The sequence below is a fragment of the Semicossyphus pulcher genome, unplaced genomic scaffold, assembly GCF_022749685.1.
Source record: "Semicossyphus pulcher isolate SPU_LCO1_2020_fin unplaced genomic scaffold, fSemPul1.0.p SCAF_3, whole genome shotgun sequence".
Lineage (NCBI taxonomy): Eukaryota > Metazoa > Chordata > Actinopteri > Labriformes > Labridae > Semicossyphus > Semicossyphus pulcher.
The window spans coordinates 12,655,488-12,676,227 of record NW_027211704.1 but is presented as its reverse complement, the minus strand read 5'-3'; the positions used below and the strand labels follow the sequence as shown (position 1 = coordinate 12,676,227).

The 20,740-nt window shown below is 43.4% G+C and overlaps 1 protein-coding gene across 2 annotated transcripts in view; it reads right to left on the bottom strand.

The window, feature by feature from the left end:
• kaznb (kazrin, periplakin interacting protein b) overlaps nt 1-20,740 on the bottom strand; it is a 127,522-nt gene that overhangs the window by 70,354 nt on the left and 36,428 nt on the right. For both annotated transcript variants that reach the window (XM_069678739.1, XM_069678740.1), the window contains exon 3: nt 4,014-4,221. In XM_069678739.1, the coding sequence (XP_069534840.1) occupies nt 4,014-4,221 (208 nt within the window). The remainder of the gene's footprint in view (nt 1-4,013; nt 4,222-20,740) is intronic.

Here is a 20,740-nt window from a genome sequence, read left to right as displayed (position 1 = left end):
CTCCCGTCTTCTCCCGTTGTGTTCGGCACATTGTGTCGCCCATAATCCCCCTGCTGCATGAGTCACCCACAGCTGCCTCTTGCTCGTGTTTTAGAAAAGGTTTATGGATTAGTATTGGCAGACTCCCATGAGTCTGTGATGAGCGCTTTCTCACCCAGCGTCTGCAGGTCGCTGATCTACCACCAGTTTGAATAATGAAAGGTTAACTCGTATTGATTTTAGAGGACAAAATATTTTCATACAGCCTTGAGACAAATTCAAGTTGGATGGTGAGGAGGTTTTTTTTTCAGACATTAAGTCTGGTAGCATTTCATTCGGTTGGCGTTGAAACATCAGCGTTGTTTGGGAATGTTAAACGTGGCCTTGGCATCGGTGTGATGGATTAAGAGGAAGAGACGGGTGTCATCACCTCAACCCAGCAATGAATACATTAATGTCTATGACTTTTATAAAAGGAGGCAGGTTGTTTGTAACAGCCAAAGACCTTTACACTGACTCTAATGTACTCCAAAACTAAGATAAGGTAGAACTTTATTATCCCTGAAGCAAATCCTCGTGCCTGATAGCTCCAAAGTTACAGAACCAAATTAAGAGCATCAAAGAGAAGTGAAATATAGAGTGTATAAGGGTTAAATGCAAAGAAATAGTGGCTTATAGAATAACAAAAGAAGTGCAATAAACTCAGTAGAAAAGTAAGTTAAGTCGAAAAGTGTTAATGGTTATTACTGAGATAAGAAAATATACAGAAAATGTACAGAAGCAAAGTGAAGTTAATCCTTCAGAAGGATGAAGAGGCTGAAAGTTTCAGGTGATTTAATCTCCTGCTCCTGGTGATTAGTTCAGTAAGAGGGAAAGACTTCAAGGCCAGCAGAACAGCAGGCCGAGGTGTCGTGTTTACAGCTTTATTGGACATCTGTCAGAGATGCTATTGAGGCTCAGCAGGGAAATGGCAGAAACTCTGACATTTTGGCACAGTTTAATATATTTACAGGAAGTCACCTCATGCATATTAAAACAGCTCGTCTGTGCGGCTGCTTTGATCCTGCACAGGGCAGAGCTGACAAATGGACTAACAAACAGCCCGGCCTTGAGAGGGAAACACACCTAAAGAACATTTAATCTCCCTGAGCCAGCGGACGCTGACGCCGGCTCATCACACTCCGAACTGCCTAACCCGGGAGATCTCACAGACAAATCATCCTCAACCTTAAAAAAACATCCCTAAGCTAAGCCGTTCTCGGACTCATCCCTCTTCACGCAGGCGGCGTGAGGGCTCTGCTGTGGTAGGTTTTCAGTTTAAAGCGAAGGATGAAGCCGGAGGAGGAGGAGGAGGAGGACCGTGTTTGGTTTGATCGGTCACCTGACTGCTGGCCTGGCCTCTGGGAACAGGAAGTATGACATCACTGCCCTGACATTCAGGAATGTGGGAATGTCAGGCGGCCTGTTCACACTACTGGAGCGAAACAGGGACAGAGAGCGAGCAGGATGGACGGCACAGATAACTCAGTGCAGCTGAGTTATTTCAACCCTGAAGACTAAACACTGAGGTCGCTTTCTGAGACCTGTAGGGGGGAAAACATTTAACCCCGGTAAAGGGCCAATTCGCCGATTTTTAACTTCAGTCCTATCGTGCTATTATGGGGAGCTAATGCCATTATGGTACAAAAAATGCAATTTTGCTCTGTGCCTTTGGAGGACGCTATCCGCTTCTCCAATGGGCCCTGGAAAACCTCCGCCAGATGACGTGTTTTACGTCGTTTGATGGAGGCCAGGGAGCTCGCTAAACTACACTTCCTCAATCTAGGACGCCCGCCTCCAATGTCATGTCTCGTTCAGGATCCTCAGGTTTGAAATGTAGACTGCAGACCTGAAGATTTTTGAGACGATCCACCGGTAGATTCTCGTCGTATTTCGGATTCTGTAGCGCTCTGAGCCATTACCTGCAGCGAAGTGGGAGTATTTCACTCTAGCGTCTCTCGCTGGGCCGTTCCGTTCAGAGGGAAGGGTGCAATGCATGCTGGGTGTTGTAGGAATGTAGAAAGGGCGCCAATTTCACATATTATTGCTCCTACTGATTACAGAGAACACCAGCTTTGACCGACAGTGGCTTTTTCCAGGGGCGAACTGCTCCTTTAAAATGAGGCCGAAGCATTGACACACGGTCTTGCTGAGCTGCAATGCAGGACGATGTTTCATGCAATCTAAGACATGCAAGCACATACTGCTGGTAAATTACTTTCTCATGTTTACCTTGAAACCACCACAACAAAAGCTAATATGAGTGTTGATATTAATGTTGTATCCCCCCTGATAACAATATAAAGTGCTGTTCAGTATTCAAACTGGACTTCCTGTATCATATCCTGTCCTCTTACTGGTGCCTCAAACAGCAACAACCCAACGACCAACTTGAACCTGATGTTTCCGACACACTGTTCTGCAGCTGATGCTACAAAAAGCTTCAAAACTGTAGCTTGACTGTTGTGAAATATCTCTTTTCAACATCGCACAAGTGTAGGCAAGTGACTTTGACGTAAGCGGCCCCTTAATATGTACTTTGTGCGTAGCTGGTGGATTAAAGAGTTTATCCATTAAGCATCAAATGAGGGCAAAATCTACGCTGGTTCATAGCTGAAAATCTTCCACGGGAACTTCAGATATGCAGAATATAAACACGACTACACACTGGTGAGAGACTAGAAAGAAGAAACCAAACAAAAGCAGCCAAGACAAAATCTCTGCATCCTACATATCCCATCATGCAATGTAACTGCGAGTGTATCTCGAAGACATTGTACCTAAAAACATGCACAACCAGCGCTGAGTGTGTGCAGGATATGTGTGGTACCTATGAGTGTGTGTGCCAACATGTTAAAGACATCAGCGCCTTGAAAACCAGGTTTCACAGATGAGCCGTCGGCCTTCAGGGCGAGCAGCGCACATGAGGAATCACCTGCTGCTGAACTACAGATGCCCGACACAAGGAGCTGTTTAATGGACACTGACAGCGAGCTGCTTGGCAGAGGGAAGATCTCAATAACCACAAGGCTTCCGAACATATCCAATCAAATGCGGAGCAACCTGAGGCCGAAGCGCTGCAACATCAGGTCAGACTTACTGTACATGCAGGCGATGAAAAGATGAATCCCTCATGTCATCCTGCATTCAACTGTTGCGACCGTTAACATGGGAAACATGCAAACCCCCATCACAGGGACTTCCCCTACATTGTTGTTTCAATCACTACAAAATAAAAGTCGTCATTAATGAATCCAAGATGTCAGCGTTGTAAAAGTAGCTTACAGGAATGTGTCGTTAGACGGTTTAATAAGACTCAGGCCGTCTTTTGAAACAAATGTAAAGCAGCTATAAAGATGGGAATAAGTGTGTTTAGGAATTTATTTGTCATTCAGAGACTTAAGGTTACTACTTCCATAAAAAAGTGATCTACGAAAGCATGTTTTTCCATGACATTAAGCATTTTTAGCCACAAAAACTTCAGTTAAAAGCTCATTCCTCCCTCATCACTCCTCTTCCCCGGCTAAGTGATGGTGCCATGCTGTCGCCAGCCCCCGTCCGAGATGCTGGCATACAGTTTCAGGGCCCACAGCTCAGAAGTTTGAGACTCTTTGCCAGACTCTGGGAGAGAGCGGAGAAGGAGCCAGAGCTGGAGTGAGCGCAGCCCCAGAGGAGCCCAGCTGCTGCCTGGGAAACCAAACCCGGGCCGGCTCTGGCCCACGCTCTCTAACCCCAAACCCCTCCCGTCTAATAACAACACCCAGACACTGTCTCTTGTTCTCTCTCTTTACATTCGGCTGCTCTTTCCAGCCTCGTTCTGCTCTGGAGTTTGGGGGAAAATAAGTCACCCGGCTGCACATTCCCTGAATACTTCCCACTGTTGATTTCAAAACACTCACACATGTTCATGTTCTCACACACAGAGAGGGAGAGAGGCAGGGGATTAGGCGTGAGCGCACACATATTTTCACACACAAACATGCTGTGACACTCACCCCGGTAGTGCAGGCTGTCATCGTGGTGGTTGTGCTGGTGGTGGTTCTCAAAGCCAGGGGGGCTGCTGGCGCCCAGCTCTGCCAGTCTGCGGCTGGTGGCGGAGAGCTCGGAGCGGAGGTTGGTCACTTCCTGGCTGGCGGACTGGATGGCCCCATCAATCCTCTGTGCCAGCTGTTTGTTGTCTTCCATCATTTTAAGGATTTTCCCCTGAGGACCAAATCCACACAGAGCAGCATGATGTCAAGGGGAGCATTAGAGGGGGGTGAAGATGAAACCCTTTCCTCCTCTTATCCCCCTCTTCTTCTCCTCCCTCTCCTCCACCTGTGCTTCTTCTCTCACAGTTTACTTCACACATATAAGAGGGAAAAAAAAGCCAAAACGCCGGTCCCTCTTCCGCTCTCCGCTGATGATGTCTACCTGTTACTGCATAAAGCACAGCGTCTGTGTGGCCACAGTCAGAAGAAGCATGAGTGTGTGAAGAGAAAGAGATAGAGAGGGGAGTGCAAAAGTGAGCAGAGAAAATAAAGACAGAAGAGGAGGAGAGACGCAGCCCAGCAGGCGGAGGGGAAAGTGAGTGCTCCCGCCGAGGAGAATGTGCTGTGAGCAGCTGCTCTCAGAGAGGACCCAGCACACACTGAGATGACATGCAGCCTTTTAAATGGATCGTACCATGTGCTGGAGGACCAGGGGAGAGAGGGGGGGGACGCAGTTGGACTGAGCTGCTCTCCACTAACTCTCTAACTCCAGAGTGTGTTGTGTATCCCACACCCTACGGAGCCTGTAATGAGTTGGCAATCGGGTCCGTAATGGGGGGAAGAGCACAGATTGTTTCTCTTTACTTCCTCCTCTCTCCGCGTCCCTGCGCTCGGGCTTTGGCAGCAGTATCGAACCCTTTGACAAGCACTTGTCAAGCCCTCTGTATCTTTCCCCCCACTCCCGCTCCCACATTCCCGTCCTCCCTCTCACTCACTCACACACCCGCTGTCTTTTTGTCTCTCCCGACCCCCCTCTTTTTTCATTCCATTATATATTCATCTCTTTGTCCTGGGAAAGCTCACCCCCACATTGGGTGGAAGGGGAAGGGGGCTGGCTCAAGGCGCCCAAGGGGAAAACATTTCAACTCTGAGAGCAAACTTAGGGAGGACGAGGCACGGCCCTCTAATGGGCTGAACAAAAAGACAAGAGGCCCGGGGAATTTACAACTGAACTGTGGCGACAACATGCTCCTTTGATCAAAAACAGTTGGAAGGATTATTTCGCAGTTTGTCCCAACAAATAAACACCACCATCAATTCTTATCTGTACAGCTGTAGAGATAGAGGCTTAGCGACGGGGACCAGGCCGTTCATCTTAACTTTAAATGATCCCGGATATTGCTGAGACATCACAACTCGGAATCTGCATTTGACATTTCATTTCCCCAGTAAGAAAACACATCCTGTCTGTGGCAAGAAAGCGAGGCAGATGAGTGATATATCACTCAGACGCTGTCATCCGAAGCTTCGGTGATAACGGCTCGACGCTCATTGGTATTCACACAATGGCAGGGAGACAAACAAAGCAGTGGACTGCGAGCGTGCGAGACTGGTGACTGAATCAGACAAACAACTTGTTGGTCACACTGTTAGTTTGTTTCACAATCTCCTGTGTTAGTGGTTAGTATCAGATGGGAGTCATTAGTTTGGCCTTCTGGTCGAATACAACTCACCCACCTCAACTTACCAGCTCCTGTACTCTCTACAGTATATTGTTGTGCAATGTAACTGCGATTGTTCTGCGAGTAGAGATTCCGATAGATAGATTCCGACATTCACTGAAGTAAACACAAAGATTTTCATTTAAATAAATGTCTGTTAAGTTACTATCTATCACCGAATGAGGTAACACAATGGTGATTGAGTCTATGGCCTGCTGATGTAAGCCTTTACATTTGCAGTATTACAGACTGGGTGTCTGGTGCGACTTTCATGGAAAAAATCACAAGCGGCGCCCAGTTAGTGACGCGTTTTCCATCACACAGCAGTGGTTGGTCTGCCAGAGAGGGTAGGCGGAGCTAAGCGGCTGCTTTTCCGGTCTCTGCAAGTGTTGCGAGTAAACAGTAATCTACTATGGCTGAACAAACAAAGAGAAGATCGATGACTACAGATACAACTTCAAAAATAAGTGAAAATCCAAAGAAAAAGAAACAAATTCGACGCTCAGATGAAGGCAAACAGTCTGAAAAGGAAAGCGACCGTCAGCGAGGAAAATCAAGAGTTACAACCGGAGCCAACCGTGGACGTCACACATGCAACACTGTCTGGATATCTTGGAAGTGTGCTGCTGCAATTACTGTTTATCGCCACAGGTGCTGCCAAAGAGAACGAAACTGAGATCTTCAAGATTATATCTATATATTATCAAGCCTAAAATGTATATAAAACATTGTATTTGCTGCAACAATACAAGACAAACTAGTCCCTCCATAAAATAAAATTTAGCCCTGAAAATGAACAGAACACTGTATAAACATAAAAGCTTCAAAGCCTAAAGACTTTTATGTAATAATTCCACATTGGTGTCTTCTGGGTCTTACAATCAGATACAGACTGCAGTGATTTATTAAAGATGGGAACGTTTGTGCAGAAACATTTAGCTCCCTTTTCACACCTGTAAGCACTCAATGAAGGAAACAGCCGTTTCCAAGGTGAAGAGGATTTTTGATTCTTAACTGTCAGAGATGATAGTAATAAACGTAGGTGCATAATGGATGTATTAAACAATATATCAAACTGTATTCCCAGGTATAGCTACACTTCCTCTTTGTATCTGGAGTTACAAGCACTACACAAATGTTTTATGCTAACCTGCTCACAATGACAAAACGCTGACGTTAAGAAGGTATGATGCTTAGCAAGTTCATAATCTTTGTTAAACATGTTAGCATGCCAACATCTGCTAATTAGCACAAAACACAAAAGTACAGCTGAAGCTGGAATGTCATTGGTTTAGTGGTTAATGGAACTAAACTGATTGTGTTTGCTTGATTAAAGTCAGACGTAACCAGATTGAGACGTAGTTTTCCCCTGAGTGAAGTGGATATTTGTACAAAAGTTCATGGCAAGCCATCAAATGATTGTCATGATATGACTTAAAGCCATAAATTTGAACATGCTGATGGCGCTGCTAGAAGGTCAGGGGTTCACCAACATCTGCAGGGTTCATCCTCTTGGGAACATTAAAGCGTGTAAGAAAATTTCATGCCAATCCGTCCTGCAGTTGTCCAGATATTTAAGTTGGATCACTGTGGTGGATTAGCGTGGCTAATAATCATCAGATGCAGCTGTACATGAAAGACATTAACCCCCCTGCACAACTGGGACATAAACAGTGTCATAACAGAGGTTCTGTCGTTGCCTGACACTGTTTGCCAACTGTCTTCAGTCTCATACAATCTTACTGCATCATCTACCAACATCTCAACCAATGCTGCACAAAAAGGACAGTCACAGTTCCTAGAGAGGAGCTACACAGCGCTGGCATGTTTGATCCCACCACATGTTAGCGGATCATTATCACCGTCTAGACAGTCACATCACTGTCCTCGATTGGAGCGCTGACCCTGATCTGTAGCTGATTAGCAAATGAACAAGTAGCACTTTAGCCTTTAGCTTAGCGGAAGTGACGAGGACGTCTCCACTTTATGGTTTGAACTGAAGGGTCCCGTTATTCCAACACAACTGGTTTTTCATGACAGCTTCCTTCATATGAAACCATAACCACAGTCTGCTGCGAGCGATGTGAAGCGGGGCTTTCATGCGCTCAACTGTGGAATGCGAGGAAATGAATGATTTAAGGGTCAAAGGTCGGGAAGTGTCCCAGATACACATCAACAAGCAGACAAATACTTTGAGGATGCATAATTGTGCCGTGTCCAAAACACACAAAGTCCTCGTCTGTGTCCACAACCAGACTGAGAGCTTCGGACCAGTGCGGGGACTCGGTGTGTAACCAGTCCTCCCATCAGTGCGTCGATGGAGTCGGTCCAAACTCGGCCGAGTGTTTGTGTTGTTCGTTTGCTCACTTGTTTGATGCTGTTAATGGGAAGTTTAATTAAGTGTGCCGAGCGCGTGCAGTTAAAAAGAGGTATTGATAAACAGTCACCATGACTGTCTGCCTGGGTTAATTGAATATCGACTAATCCTCCGCTCACTGGAATGCTTTCCATTTTTACCCAATAGCAAAGTGATATAATGCCCTGCTCAACTATTTATACAGGTCTTATCAGGAGCCCGGGGAAAAAATCCACTCCACTCACTAATGTCCATCAAATACCAGGAGAGAAAGAGAGCTCTAGAGCCAGGCAGAGCGTGTGTGAGAGTGTGGGATAGTTTTGTGTGAGTAAAAAGAAAGCTGGGGGAAGTATGGAACTGAAAACTAGACGAAGAAAATACGTCTAAGTGGTGTGTTATCTTATCTGAATGAGGCGTGTGTTACTACCGAGCTGTGAAGAAATCAGCCGCCGTGTTTCACAGAATAATTCCCATCCGCGCGATGATGTGAGCGCAGACAGATCCATCAGAGAGTGAGGACACTCGACTCCAAGACCTCAGCAATGCGGTGGTCAAGGACCCTTCGCCTCCGAGCTGCCTGGTAGCGCGGCGCTGCAGCTTTCACATACAGGAGGACTTTCAGTGAGGAGTGACACGTTCACATGCGAGTGAATTAAGAGAGAGAGAGACTCGGGAGTGAGTAACTTAGCACCACGCTAGTAATGTAGTACAGTAACTGTTCTCATAGATAAAACATTGAATTTGACATCTGCATCCTGATTCTAAAGCATCACAGCATCTTTTTAACTTCTTGAGTAACCTTTAACTGCGGTGTGTAACAGATGATGCGTGGCGTAGAGTAAAACACGCTTGTGAAAATACAGCTCTGGAAAAATGAAGAGACCACGACTGCCAAAGCATGTTTTTCTCTGGTTCTACTATTTATATGTTTGTGTTTTTATTTTGTACAACATTTCTCACTCCTTCCAAACTAAATATTCTCATTTAGGTCTTTTATTTGCAGAAAATGCCGACTGGTTAAAGTCGAGGTGAAATGAAAAATGTAATTTTAATCCTTTTAGATCACATCCCTGGTAATATTATGCATCTATTTGACAAAAAAAATACAGAAAATCCATTTCTTCGTATTCTTATATCAAAATCCGATCAAGTTTTCTTCCTGTAAAACTAAATTTCCCGCGTGCTTATGTAAGTTAGCACCAAACAATTTCAACCAATCAATCTGCAGCATTTAGCCGCAGAGCACCAAGAACGTTCGGTCAGTTAACTAGCTACTATGCTGTGGAGAACGTCTGTCTACGCCCACTTCTCAACGATCAAATCAAATCCCTCTAATGATATGTCCCGCCTGCACGTCCTGTTTCACTTGGAAATATGTCACGATACGGAAGCTAGATACTCTCGAAATGCCGTTTCAGCTCGACTTTGAGGTAAGAAAACGATGCAAAAAAAGATGTTTATCAGACCTCGAATAACGCAAAGAAAACAACTTCATGTTCATTTTTAAACAACAAAAAAAATAATGTTTAAGTTCGGAAGAGTCATTTCAGTTTCTATGCATCTTGGCATGCTCTCCACCAGTCTTTCACATTCCTGTTTGGTGACGCCAGTTTTGTTGCAAACATTCAAGCAGCTGGGCTTTGTTCGCTGGCTTGTGACTGTCATTCTTCCTCTTGATCACATTCAGGAGGTTTTCAACGAGGTTCACATCTGGATTGGGCGATTGACTGGTCTCTTATTTATTTTTTTCCGGAGACGTTTGTCTTCATAGAAGAAGATACAACTGTTGACAAATACCAAACATTAAGAAAAGCTTCATATGTGCTAACAACTGCTTTATAATGTGTTATTAACCATTTATTACATGCTAAAAACGACAGGGGGGTTTAAGTAAAGGGTTAATAGGATTGAGCAAAATTACAAGATACAGTAAAACAAAACTACAATGTGTGTCAAATACCTTTCTACTGTTCATATATCAATCACTCCAATCTGCTTGAATATATTTTTGTGGCCACTAGGGGGCAGCACACGCAGCAAAAGGTGCATGATTGATGTATTAAGTCTAAGGGGGCACAAAAAGATGATTCAATTTTTTTTTTCTGTAACTGTTTTAAATTAAAACCAAATTAAATCTCCTCGTTTATAATTAGGACAAATCTGAAATTAATATTTAGGGTGTATTTCATGGTCAAGTAATAAAAGGCTTCTTTGCTGAATTGGCACTATGGATCACCATGAATCGTATCTTGAGGTTGTTTTTTTTTAACATCACACAGCCAACACTACGGTTGTGTATATGTCCCACACACACGCTTCAGCCTTCACACACAGAGAGGAGGCTCTGAACCTAAACCCTCAGAGACAGCATTTCATAACTCCTGAATCTCTGCGTGTCAAACTGTTCACTCTGCCGGGGACTGAAACAAAGCAGCAGGTTTCAGGACGTTTTATTCTGAAATAAAAGGCTGTCTCCGAACACAGCGGCCTGTCTGCCAACATCAAAGAGTACAAGAGTTCTGAATCCGTACTTGTTGGCAGGTTAATTGGCACCGCAGTATTTTCCACTTTTGTCTGTTCAGCATCAGAGTAGCGCGTGTTTGTGTGAGTAAAACAGGAAAATGAAGACAGGACGAGATGGTCCTTATCAAAGTTACAAATTAAAGCAAGTGTTTTCTGTGCCACTACAGCACCTCTTAGTTTCTTTAGCCAAAAATCACGACAAACAAGACACATCAGACAAAACCTGGGCGGTGTTAGACTGATCGAACACCACTGTCCTACAGCAATACGGGAGCATTGAAACATTTGCGCACGTGCTAACAGAGTGGTTAAATCTTTCATTAAATAAGGGACAGAAAATGTGCTGATGTAACAAAAACAGGATCATCAAGCCTGAATTACTGGACAGCAGGAAAACAGAAAACAGACGAGTGTAAAGCTGAGTTTCTTTCAGTGTTCTGCTTTCAATGTTCACACAGAATGCAGATTTATCAAAATGCAAATGTCACAGTTGGAGAGAAAAGAAATTGGGGTATTTATGTCGGTGCAAGTGACGGGGAGAGAAAGCCTTTTTGCCCCGAGTGGTGACACACAGGCACAGAGGGTCATTGATGGAGTAAATGTTGAATGGCAGCGAGCGGAAACTCAACTCTGTCTCTTTGTGTGTTCTGTCTCTCTCTCCTTCTCTGTTCCACCTCTTTCTAACCCTCGCTCTACAAGCTTTCTAGTTAGTACGTTTGTCAGCAAGTTAAGTTAATCTTCCATGAAAATGTGACAGTATTAAATTTATTTTATTTCACTAAAAAATTCAGAAACGTGCATAGGAAGCAGCTTTCAGTAGTCTAACCGCATCTAGCTGGGGCTCTTCCTCATCTACAGCCCTTTGCAATTTCACCACAGCACTGTAACAAAGCCTTTGCCAACTTTGCCATTTTACATTGCACCAAGCAACGCCAGCGTAAAGCCGCCTGAGTGTGTGTTTTTACATATTGCTCTGGCTTTGCGGAAGCAAAAGCTGCGATACTAAAGGTGGAAAAGCTCAGGGTGCAATTATTCAAAAGGATCACCTACAATCTGAAGAGCTTGTTGTCAAACTTTCAACTGAAAATGCACCTGTCTGCAGATCTACTTTTTTGTTTATTTTATTTTACCTGTTTTGGAGATGTAAACTAACTTCTGTCAGTAACAAACAAACAGCCTTAGAATTATGAAAATAAAATGTAAAATAAATGTCTGGTAAGTCACTATCTATCGCCGAATGAGGTAACACAATAGTGATTGAGCCTATGGCCCGCTGATGAAAGCCTTTGCATCTGCACAATATAGTATTATTATGGACTGGCTGTCTGGCGAAAAAAAATGACAAGCGGCGCCCAGTTAGTGATGCGATTTCCATCACCCAGCAGTGGTTGGTCTGCCAGAGAGGTGTTGCGAGTAAACAGTAATCTACTATGGCTGAACAAACAAAGAAAAGATCGATGACTACAGATACAACCTAAAAATGAGTGAAAATCCAAAGAAAAAGAAACAAATTGGACGCTCAGAAGAAGGCAAACAGTCTGAAAAGGAAAGCGACCGTCAGCGAGGAAAATCAAGAGTAAAACCGGAGCCAACCGTGGACGTCACACATGTGACACTGTCTGGATTTCTGGGAAGTGTGCTCCCGCAATTACCATTTATCACCATAGGTGCCGCCAAAGAGAACAAAACTGAGATCTTCGAGATTACAACTTTAAGTATTCACCTGCCAATTGAAGCTCTTCTTAACCCCTTATCTTCTCCCTTCCCAATGTGTATTTCTCTGAATTCCTAACACTGACTTTGAAAGATTATAAGGAACAAAATACAAATACAATCAGGGTTCTAGCAGCACCTCAAGACTAGCTTCAATTATAACCTGGCCTGTCAGCTTTGTCCTGACCGCAGAGAGTTCAAGATAAAGTCTGGAAGACATCTTTCTTGCAGCAGTGCATGCTGATAACCACGACGGTCTTTGGTATGATATGACTCAGAACAGATGATCTCTTAAGTTTTTCAGAGAAAAGTTTAGTTATTTGCTTCCAGACACTTCTCTCTGACGAGCACTCCCACATGATATGAAAATCTGATTCAAATCACAGACAGTATTGTTCGGATAAGTCATAATATTCGTCATAAAAGGCTTCATAAGTTTATTTACTGAATTGCATAAAGTTGAATTGCTATCAACAGGTTGCTGAGCAGCAGGAAGCAGCAGCTCCGCTCCTCCTCTGCAGCCTGAACTCAGAGTCAGAGGAATAAACTCTCTTGCCTTAAGCTGCCCTACAGAGGCCGAGATAAGACCCAGAGGGAAGCACCTGTTATCTGCTGTCAAACTCAGCACGTCTGTCGCCCAAAGTCCTCCAAAAGTTCCACTCCAGCACCTTGCAGCCTTGTCCTTCTCCCCCATCTCTGATAGCGTGGTCATAATAAACACTTTGACAGGCCTCCACTTGGAGATAATGGTCGACAGGGTTGCGGATGAAACAGCGCTAGAGGCCTTGATGAGTATGAAGATAAAGGCTTGTCTGCAGGACTCTGGGGGAATAGAAGGGGGGGAAGAGGGGGGCTTTGGAGTATATGATCTTTAAGACCTGCGGGATGGGAAACACATACGTGTGATGATGGAGAATCAAACTGCAAGAGATGACATTCCTGCATTGTTCCGCATGCCGCCTCTCCACAGAGACTCATTCTGCTTCTTGCCTCATTTCCCCTCGATGTCGCTTCTGCTCCCTGCTGGCTGTTTTCTGTCATTGTTTCTTCTCCCAGTGGTTCCCAGAATTCATTGCTAGATGGAAGCCCATTGTGTCTGATCATACTGTATCTGCCCAAAACCTGTAGTGCCTTAAATAGCTTTTCACCCCTCTGTTCTTTAATACACTTTATAGTGGAACAACCTGGAATTCTAATATACTTATTTGGGATTTTGGATTAACCAATAAAGAAGTCCAAAAAGCAGGCATTTGTTTGTTTTAAGGTATAGTGGTTTAGCGCTGTTGCCTCACAGCTGGAAGGTTCCTGGGTCGAATCCCGGTTTAGACGTAGTGGGCCTTTCTGTGTGGAGTTTGCATGTTCTCCCCGTGCATGCGTGGGTTCCCTCCGGGTACTCCGACTTCCTCCCACAGTCCATGCTCGTTAGGTTCATCGGTGACTCTAAAATTGCCTGTAGGTGTGAGAGTGAGTGTGAAAGGTTGTCTGTCTCTGTGTGTCAGCCCTGTGATTGACAGGCGATCAGCCCAGGGTGTACCCCGCCTCTCGCCCTATGACAGCTGGGTTAGGCTCCATCCCCCCTTTGACCCTGAACAGGATAAGCAGTATAGATGATAGACGGATGGATGGATGGATCATGTACAACTTCAAAATGATGGAGTACTTTGTGTCGTTCCATTGCATACAACTCAAATAAATCTGCAGCTGTAAAAAGAAATGTGATGATACGTATGCAGAGCACTGTGCCTTTATCTTCTGACGTGAGCGTGCAGACATGCAGAGCTGAATGTCGCACTCATCCCCTCTAATGACATGCAGATCGTGGTGATCACAAACCGGCGTAGACACAATAGGTGCATGTTTTCCACGTAGCGATACACACTCCGCTACTTCCCTGCTGTCTAACAGAGTTCCTCACCCCTGTCATCGTGCTCCGCTCTCGTCTGCAGGACGCACAATCACACGCTGATGTGAGAGAATAAAAGAGAAGCCTGCAGCTCGCAGGAGAGATAAGAAAGATCATCATCAACATAATTAAAGTGTCATTTGAATGAATCCGAGTAACAAGGAATCATTGGAGTAGCAAGTAGCAGCTTTATCACAGGCCTGATACTATAAGAACAGGTTATAACCGTTGACCAGCTGTTCAACAGAGCGAAGGAGCTGTCTGCGGGTACAAGAGGATATCTTTCAAGGTAAAACATTTTCTACAACACACACAGAACCTCATTCAGTGCCAACACTTCCTCCATCCATCTCTTGCTCTCTTTTCTCCGAGCAGCAGAGTGATTTTCGGAGCGGGCGGAAATCACCCTGACAGAGTTCTCCCCGTTGATTTATGATATAGGTTTAGTTATTTATTGGCTAATCATGGCCGAATGCTGCGAGCAGGTTAGAGTACACCTCCCAAAAGACCTGGGAAAGCCTCAGATAGAGAGATGAAGGGGCTGAGCTGCTGCCTGGCTTTTCCCATAAATAACGGAGCTGGGAAGATGGGAGATGAAAGAATCTACGGTTAATGGAAGAAAGAAGTAGATTGACATTTCGTGCAGGAGGCTTATTTATACTAAAAATTTGATGAACAGATTGATCAATCTTCTCATCAAATTCTTGTCATCAATCAATCAGTTTTCATGAAAATAGCACCAAATCACAGCAGAAGTCGTAGGAGCTATTATAGCATTGTTGTCTTGTGGTGTAAATAGTTTGGTGTATATATTGTTAGAATGATTTACTTTGACCACTGAGGTATGTAAAGGTCACATGACAGGTCAGGTGTTTGTAGGTCATGGGAAATAGGAAGTAAGTGGGCATAGTTCTCACCGTTAACTTACTGTAACTTAACTGCAAGCTGGTAACGTGTTGGATTTACCATCACTCATCAAACAGTCATCACTTCATGTCTGTTTCATCATCCTGCAGTAAACGGGAACATCCCCCAAACTGTCACAGATACGCGTTATGACCTTGCTAAGTTATCTCATGACAGGTCGAGACTGTACGCTTGTTAATATTGTTTAGAGGGACCCATCATCACTCCACCATGAGCGAGCACTATGCAACGGTGGCAAAAGAAACACTTCCTGAAACTTCGGACACAAGCAGACTCAAAGCCCAAAGAGCTGCTTGTGTCAGATTGTAGGGCAAACACATCATGAGAACACCACAAACAAGAGCCACAACGGACAGAAACAACATTAGTTTGCAACAGCCGTTTAGCGTTCAGATTTCCCGACACACACGAATGCATCAGATCGCCGTTCAACAAACGAGCATTTTAAAAGTTGTTTTCTTCTCCTCTCGAGGACAGACCTGACAAAGCTTCATTTCTACTTTTTACTAATCTGCATCGTTATGTTGAAATTTCAGCAAAGGTAAGACCTGTTAATTATAAGACTTTAAAAAACATCATAGGCTATAATACAAAAAACACTGCAGACTCGCAGCACAGAGAGAGAGAGAGGCTCACAGAGGGAGGGAGGGAGGGAGGGAGCGGGTGATCACGGACTGAAGTGATCACGTGATGTGAAACTTTGATCATGAAGCCTGATGATCTTCTGCAGCTCTGTGTTTATCAGTGAAATATATGAACTACACAGCATATGGACATATGACAGCATGTGAAGACCTAGTTTTTGGGCCACTTTATAGTAGCCTGTCTGTGCGCGGAAATACGGACAGATCGCGACGTTATTGAGCCAGGTAGGCTACAGAGCACGAGAAACACACACAGATCTGCGTCATATGTAAAGAAACACACACAGATCTGCGTCATATGTAAAGAAACACACACAGATCTGCGTCATATGTAAAGAAACACACACAGATCTGTGTCATATGTAAAGAAACACACTCAGATCTGTGTCATATCTAAAGAAACACACACAGATCTGTGTCATATCTAAAGAAACACACACAGATCTGCGTCATATCTAAAGAAACATACACAGATCTGTGTCATATCTAAAGAAACACACACAGATCTGCGTCATATCTAAAGAAACACACACAGATCTGTGTCATATCTAAAGAAACATACACAGATCTGTGTCATATCTAAAGAAACACACACAGATCTGCGTCATATCTAAAGAAACATACACAGATCTGTGTCATATCTAAAGAAACACACACAGATCTGCGTCATATCTAAAGAAACATACACAGATCTGTGTCATATCTAAAGAAACACACACAGATCTGTGTCATATCTAAAGAAACACACACAGATCTGCGTCATATCTAAAGAAACACACACAGATCTGTGTCATATCTAAAGAAACACACACAGATCTGCGTCATATCTAAAGAAACATACACAGATCTGTGTCATATCTAAAGAAACATACACAGATCTGTGTCATATCTAAAGAAACACACACAGATCTGTGTCATATGTAAAGAAACACACAGATCTGTGTCATATCTAAAGAAACATACACAGATCTGTGTCATATCTAAAGAAACATACACAGATCTGCGTCATATCTAAAGAAACACACACAGATCTGTGTCATATGTAAAGAAACACACACAGATCTGTGTCATATGTAAAGAAACACACAGATCTGTGTCATATGTAAAGAAACACACTCAGATCTGCGTCATATCTAAAGAAACACACTCAGATCTGTGTCATATGTAAAGAAACACACACAGATCTGTGTCATATGTAAAGAAACACACAGATCTGTGTCATATGTAAAGAAACACACAGATCTGTGTCATATGTAAAGAAACACACAGATCTGTGTCATATGTAAAGAAACACACTCAGATCTGCGTCATATCTAAAGAAACACACTCAGATCTGCGTCATATCTAAAGAAACATACACAGATCTGCGTCATATCTAAAGAAACACACAGATCTGTGTCATATGTAAAGAAACACACACAGATCTGCGTCATATCTAAAGAAACACACAGAGATCTGCGTAATATCTAAAGCCCCAGATGTTTGGCTCTAACAACGCCACTGGCCCTTAAACTGGCTTGTCCAGGTAATGTCCATTTCCTGTATTTCAGTATTGTATTGTAAATTAAAGTCTGATGGACTTCACTTGTTATTTACTAAATGTCAAATTATCTCTTTAAGTAATAAAAGTGTTTCAGCCCATTCGTATTTCCAAGGCAACAAATCTCTAACTCATTCTTCTTCTAACTCATTATAATGTACACGATCCTGGTAGTAGAAAGGCAGAGACAGTCTGCTTTAGATGGCAATCGGGGGGTGATGGATGGGCCAAACAGGATCTTTGTAAATGATGTAAATGTAAATGTTACAAATGTTATAACATACCCTATGGTGTTTGTCCTAACCTTAACCATGGTGTTTTTTGTTTCAGCCTATCCACATAAAGCTTTTGATGCTAACCACGTATTTCACAGGATGAACAGACGTTACCATATGCAACTAGATAACACGCAACAATGCTGACTTGTGCATCTCCATGGGACACAAAAGGATACTTTGTTCTTCTGAATAAGAAGCCAAAAGGCTGCAACAAAGCATCTGTACTGGATGTCCTGGGCTGAGAAAGCATTGCAGTCGATGCAGCCTACAGTAACAGACGCCATACAGGCCACATACACTGCAGTCTGCAGCAAAAACATCCTGCACTCGAGCTGAGACCTAACATGAATTTTTCTGCACCAAAGAAGACCACTCCCAGGTAAAGTGTAGCACTGCAGCCAAACAGCTGACAGACAGGTTTAGGGAGAACAGCAGTGCAGTAGTGGGGACAGATTAATCCATATCTGACGGAGGGCTGTTTGGGTACAGTGTATTGATAAGGAGCTTATCCTCCTGTCGAGTATGTGTGTGGAGGCAAAACTGCAGTGTATTGATAAAGAGACTCATCTCACTGTCATGTGTTCACACTGGAGACAATAATCACTCCATCACCACTTTATCCCCGTCCTCGTGCAGCTGCTTTGCATGCAACAAGGTGCGCTGTACTATTTTTGTAATTCAGTGACTGCTTCTTATCAAGAAAACACAAGCAGGAAAAGTTAAATATTTGACAAGAAAAGATTCACAAGAAGAATCAAAGCTGGGAACATAATAGAGTAAATGTGTTGTTTCATTGTTAAGAGTACAACCGTTCTGTGGCACCACGAGAATCTGAAATTGTGTCCACAAGTTGCTCGGCGCTGAGGGTGACTTTCTTTATTTGCTAAAGCTAATACGACAAGATATGAAACTTGTAGGGACACGGTGAAAAATGGGCAACAAGGGAAGCGGAGAGAGAGATAAATAAGGCAGAGAAATGGAAGGGCACGGAGACAGTGTGAGGGAGACAAGGTTGGAGCCAAAAACGTGTGAAGTTGCGAAGTCGTTTATTATATTTTCAACATTTATCTCGGCGAGCGAGAGCCGAGTTATCACAAGGACTAAATTGAAAGACATTGAAGCGTGCAGAAGAGAGTCAGTAAAAGGAACAGTGACGAGCAGAGCGGCACAGCCTCTCTCTGTGTTCGGGCTTAGCATACTGCTCTGCATGGAGAGCCTTTCATGCACAGACAGTACACACACACACACCTGTACTCGCATATATACGCACACACACATAGCTCAAACATTAAAATGCAAAAGCAATTAAACGCAAGCCACAACAGCGGCGAAGAAGTGCCAGCCTGACAGTAGGTTGGAGGAGACTTTGATTATTTTAATTAGAGCAATATGGCTGACTCATCGGTGAATATAACTCAAGCAAACGAAGGATCTGAGACCTGCTTTATTTCGCGCCTACAGTTACACAGTGTGACTACTTTACATACACTTCAGTGCAAAAGGGCAAAGCACTTATGCAAATGTGTTTAGAGAGACAAACTGTGCTGATGAGATACTTTTGCATTGTGTCTTTTATTTAATGGCTCCAGCTTATTCTAATTGTAAATGTATGTGATTTAAAAGTGTTTAATAAGCTGGCTCCTGCAGGAGATGCGAGCTGCATTAATCTGCATGCTCAATGAGTTTGTCTGAATCCCAAACTTGTCTGGCTCGGGGAGTTGAGCTCGTGTAAGGGATTAGAACAGGGACATCAATACTAAGATCCATGGAAAGCAAAACAATGTAATGCTCCTTCTCTTTGGAAATAGTTTGCATGTGGGCAAACTAATTAGCATAGGATCATTTTGCAGACACGCTGAATGAAACACGCTGTCATGTGCCACAGCAGTGTGCCGTCCTTGGTGCTTTGTGCATCTAATATGAGTTTATTTGAGCTTTTAATTTGCATGTGTGTTTGGGTAAACATGTCCTGCTTTAATATGTGATATTCTGTCAAATAGAGGCGAATTAAATGTAGAAAAAGACGAGGTTAGGACAAAGGGACGCCTGAAGCTTGAGGAGAAAATGAGTATTTGTTGATCACTGCAGCTTAAAGCAACAATCAGAGGCGAGGTTTGTTTACCGCCGATAACAATCACACTGGGCTGCGATTCTTCCAAGACTTAAAAAGCACCTTTCATTACACAAGCCTTTGAAAGCTCCGCGGTCGCCCTGCTCCTCCCTGATGAGACATCTCGGGCTTAAACATAAACCACGGATGAGGCAGAGAGCACGCTGAAGAGCTTTTACACTTAAACAGACACACAGCGGGTACACCCTCTGTTTGCGATTGGATCACTTGAGATGAGTATGTAAAATGTCCTCTACCCTGCTGAAATATGCAAACACTCATTCTAAAGATGGAGCATGCAATAAAGTATTATGCTAATATGGTAAAATGTCAGCTATGCTACCCCACTCAACATTTTTCCCCCTTCTCATTTCTTTCCTTACTACAATACTAAATTCTAATTCCAAACACATGTTAAGAGATATATTACTGCTGCCTAGAGTCCAGTCCAATGGTGGATGGTGGATGAACAATGTGCAACCGAGATGAGGGTTTACCATCCAGAGCCCCATATAAGGTGGTAAGTTTAGGTTACTTAAAACACTTGGATTGTTCTTAGGTAAGTTTAAACATTTATATCATAATCTTTAATAACTTTAACAAAGTGATTTGAGTGTCCAACAGTCGAAATGTACTTTTAGCGCTTTAAGCTAAATGCTAAAATCCTAATGTTTAGCTGTTTACCATCATAGTTCATAGAGAGGTTAGCATGTGCTAATCAATGCTAAAACAAGGTCCAGCTGATGCTGTTTATAATGTGATAAGTTTTGCAAATATTTAGTCATGAAAGTACTGTAGAAAATAAAATCTCGTGGCTGTTTTTTTTGGTCATTGTTTTAACTTTTGTTTTTATTTATAGGAAGTATTGGAAATGTTCCTCACACGGGGCGCCTGCTCTACCAACTGAGCTAAACCAGCGCCCCCTCATTGCGGCAGTTTAAGAAAAGTAAAGGTACATTAGATCCATCCTCTATGAATTATGAATGACTATGAATGTCTTTACAAAATGTCACAGCACCCAGTCATGTGAAGCATG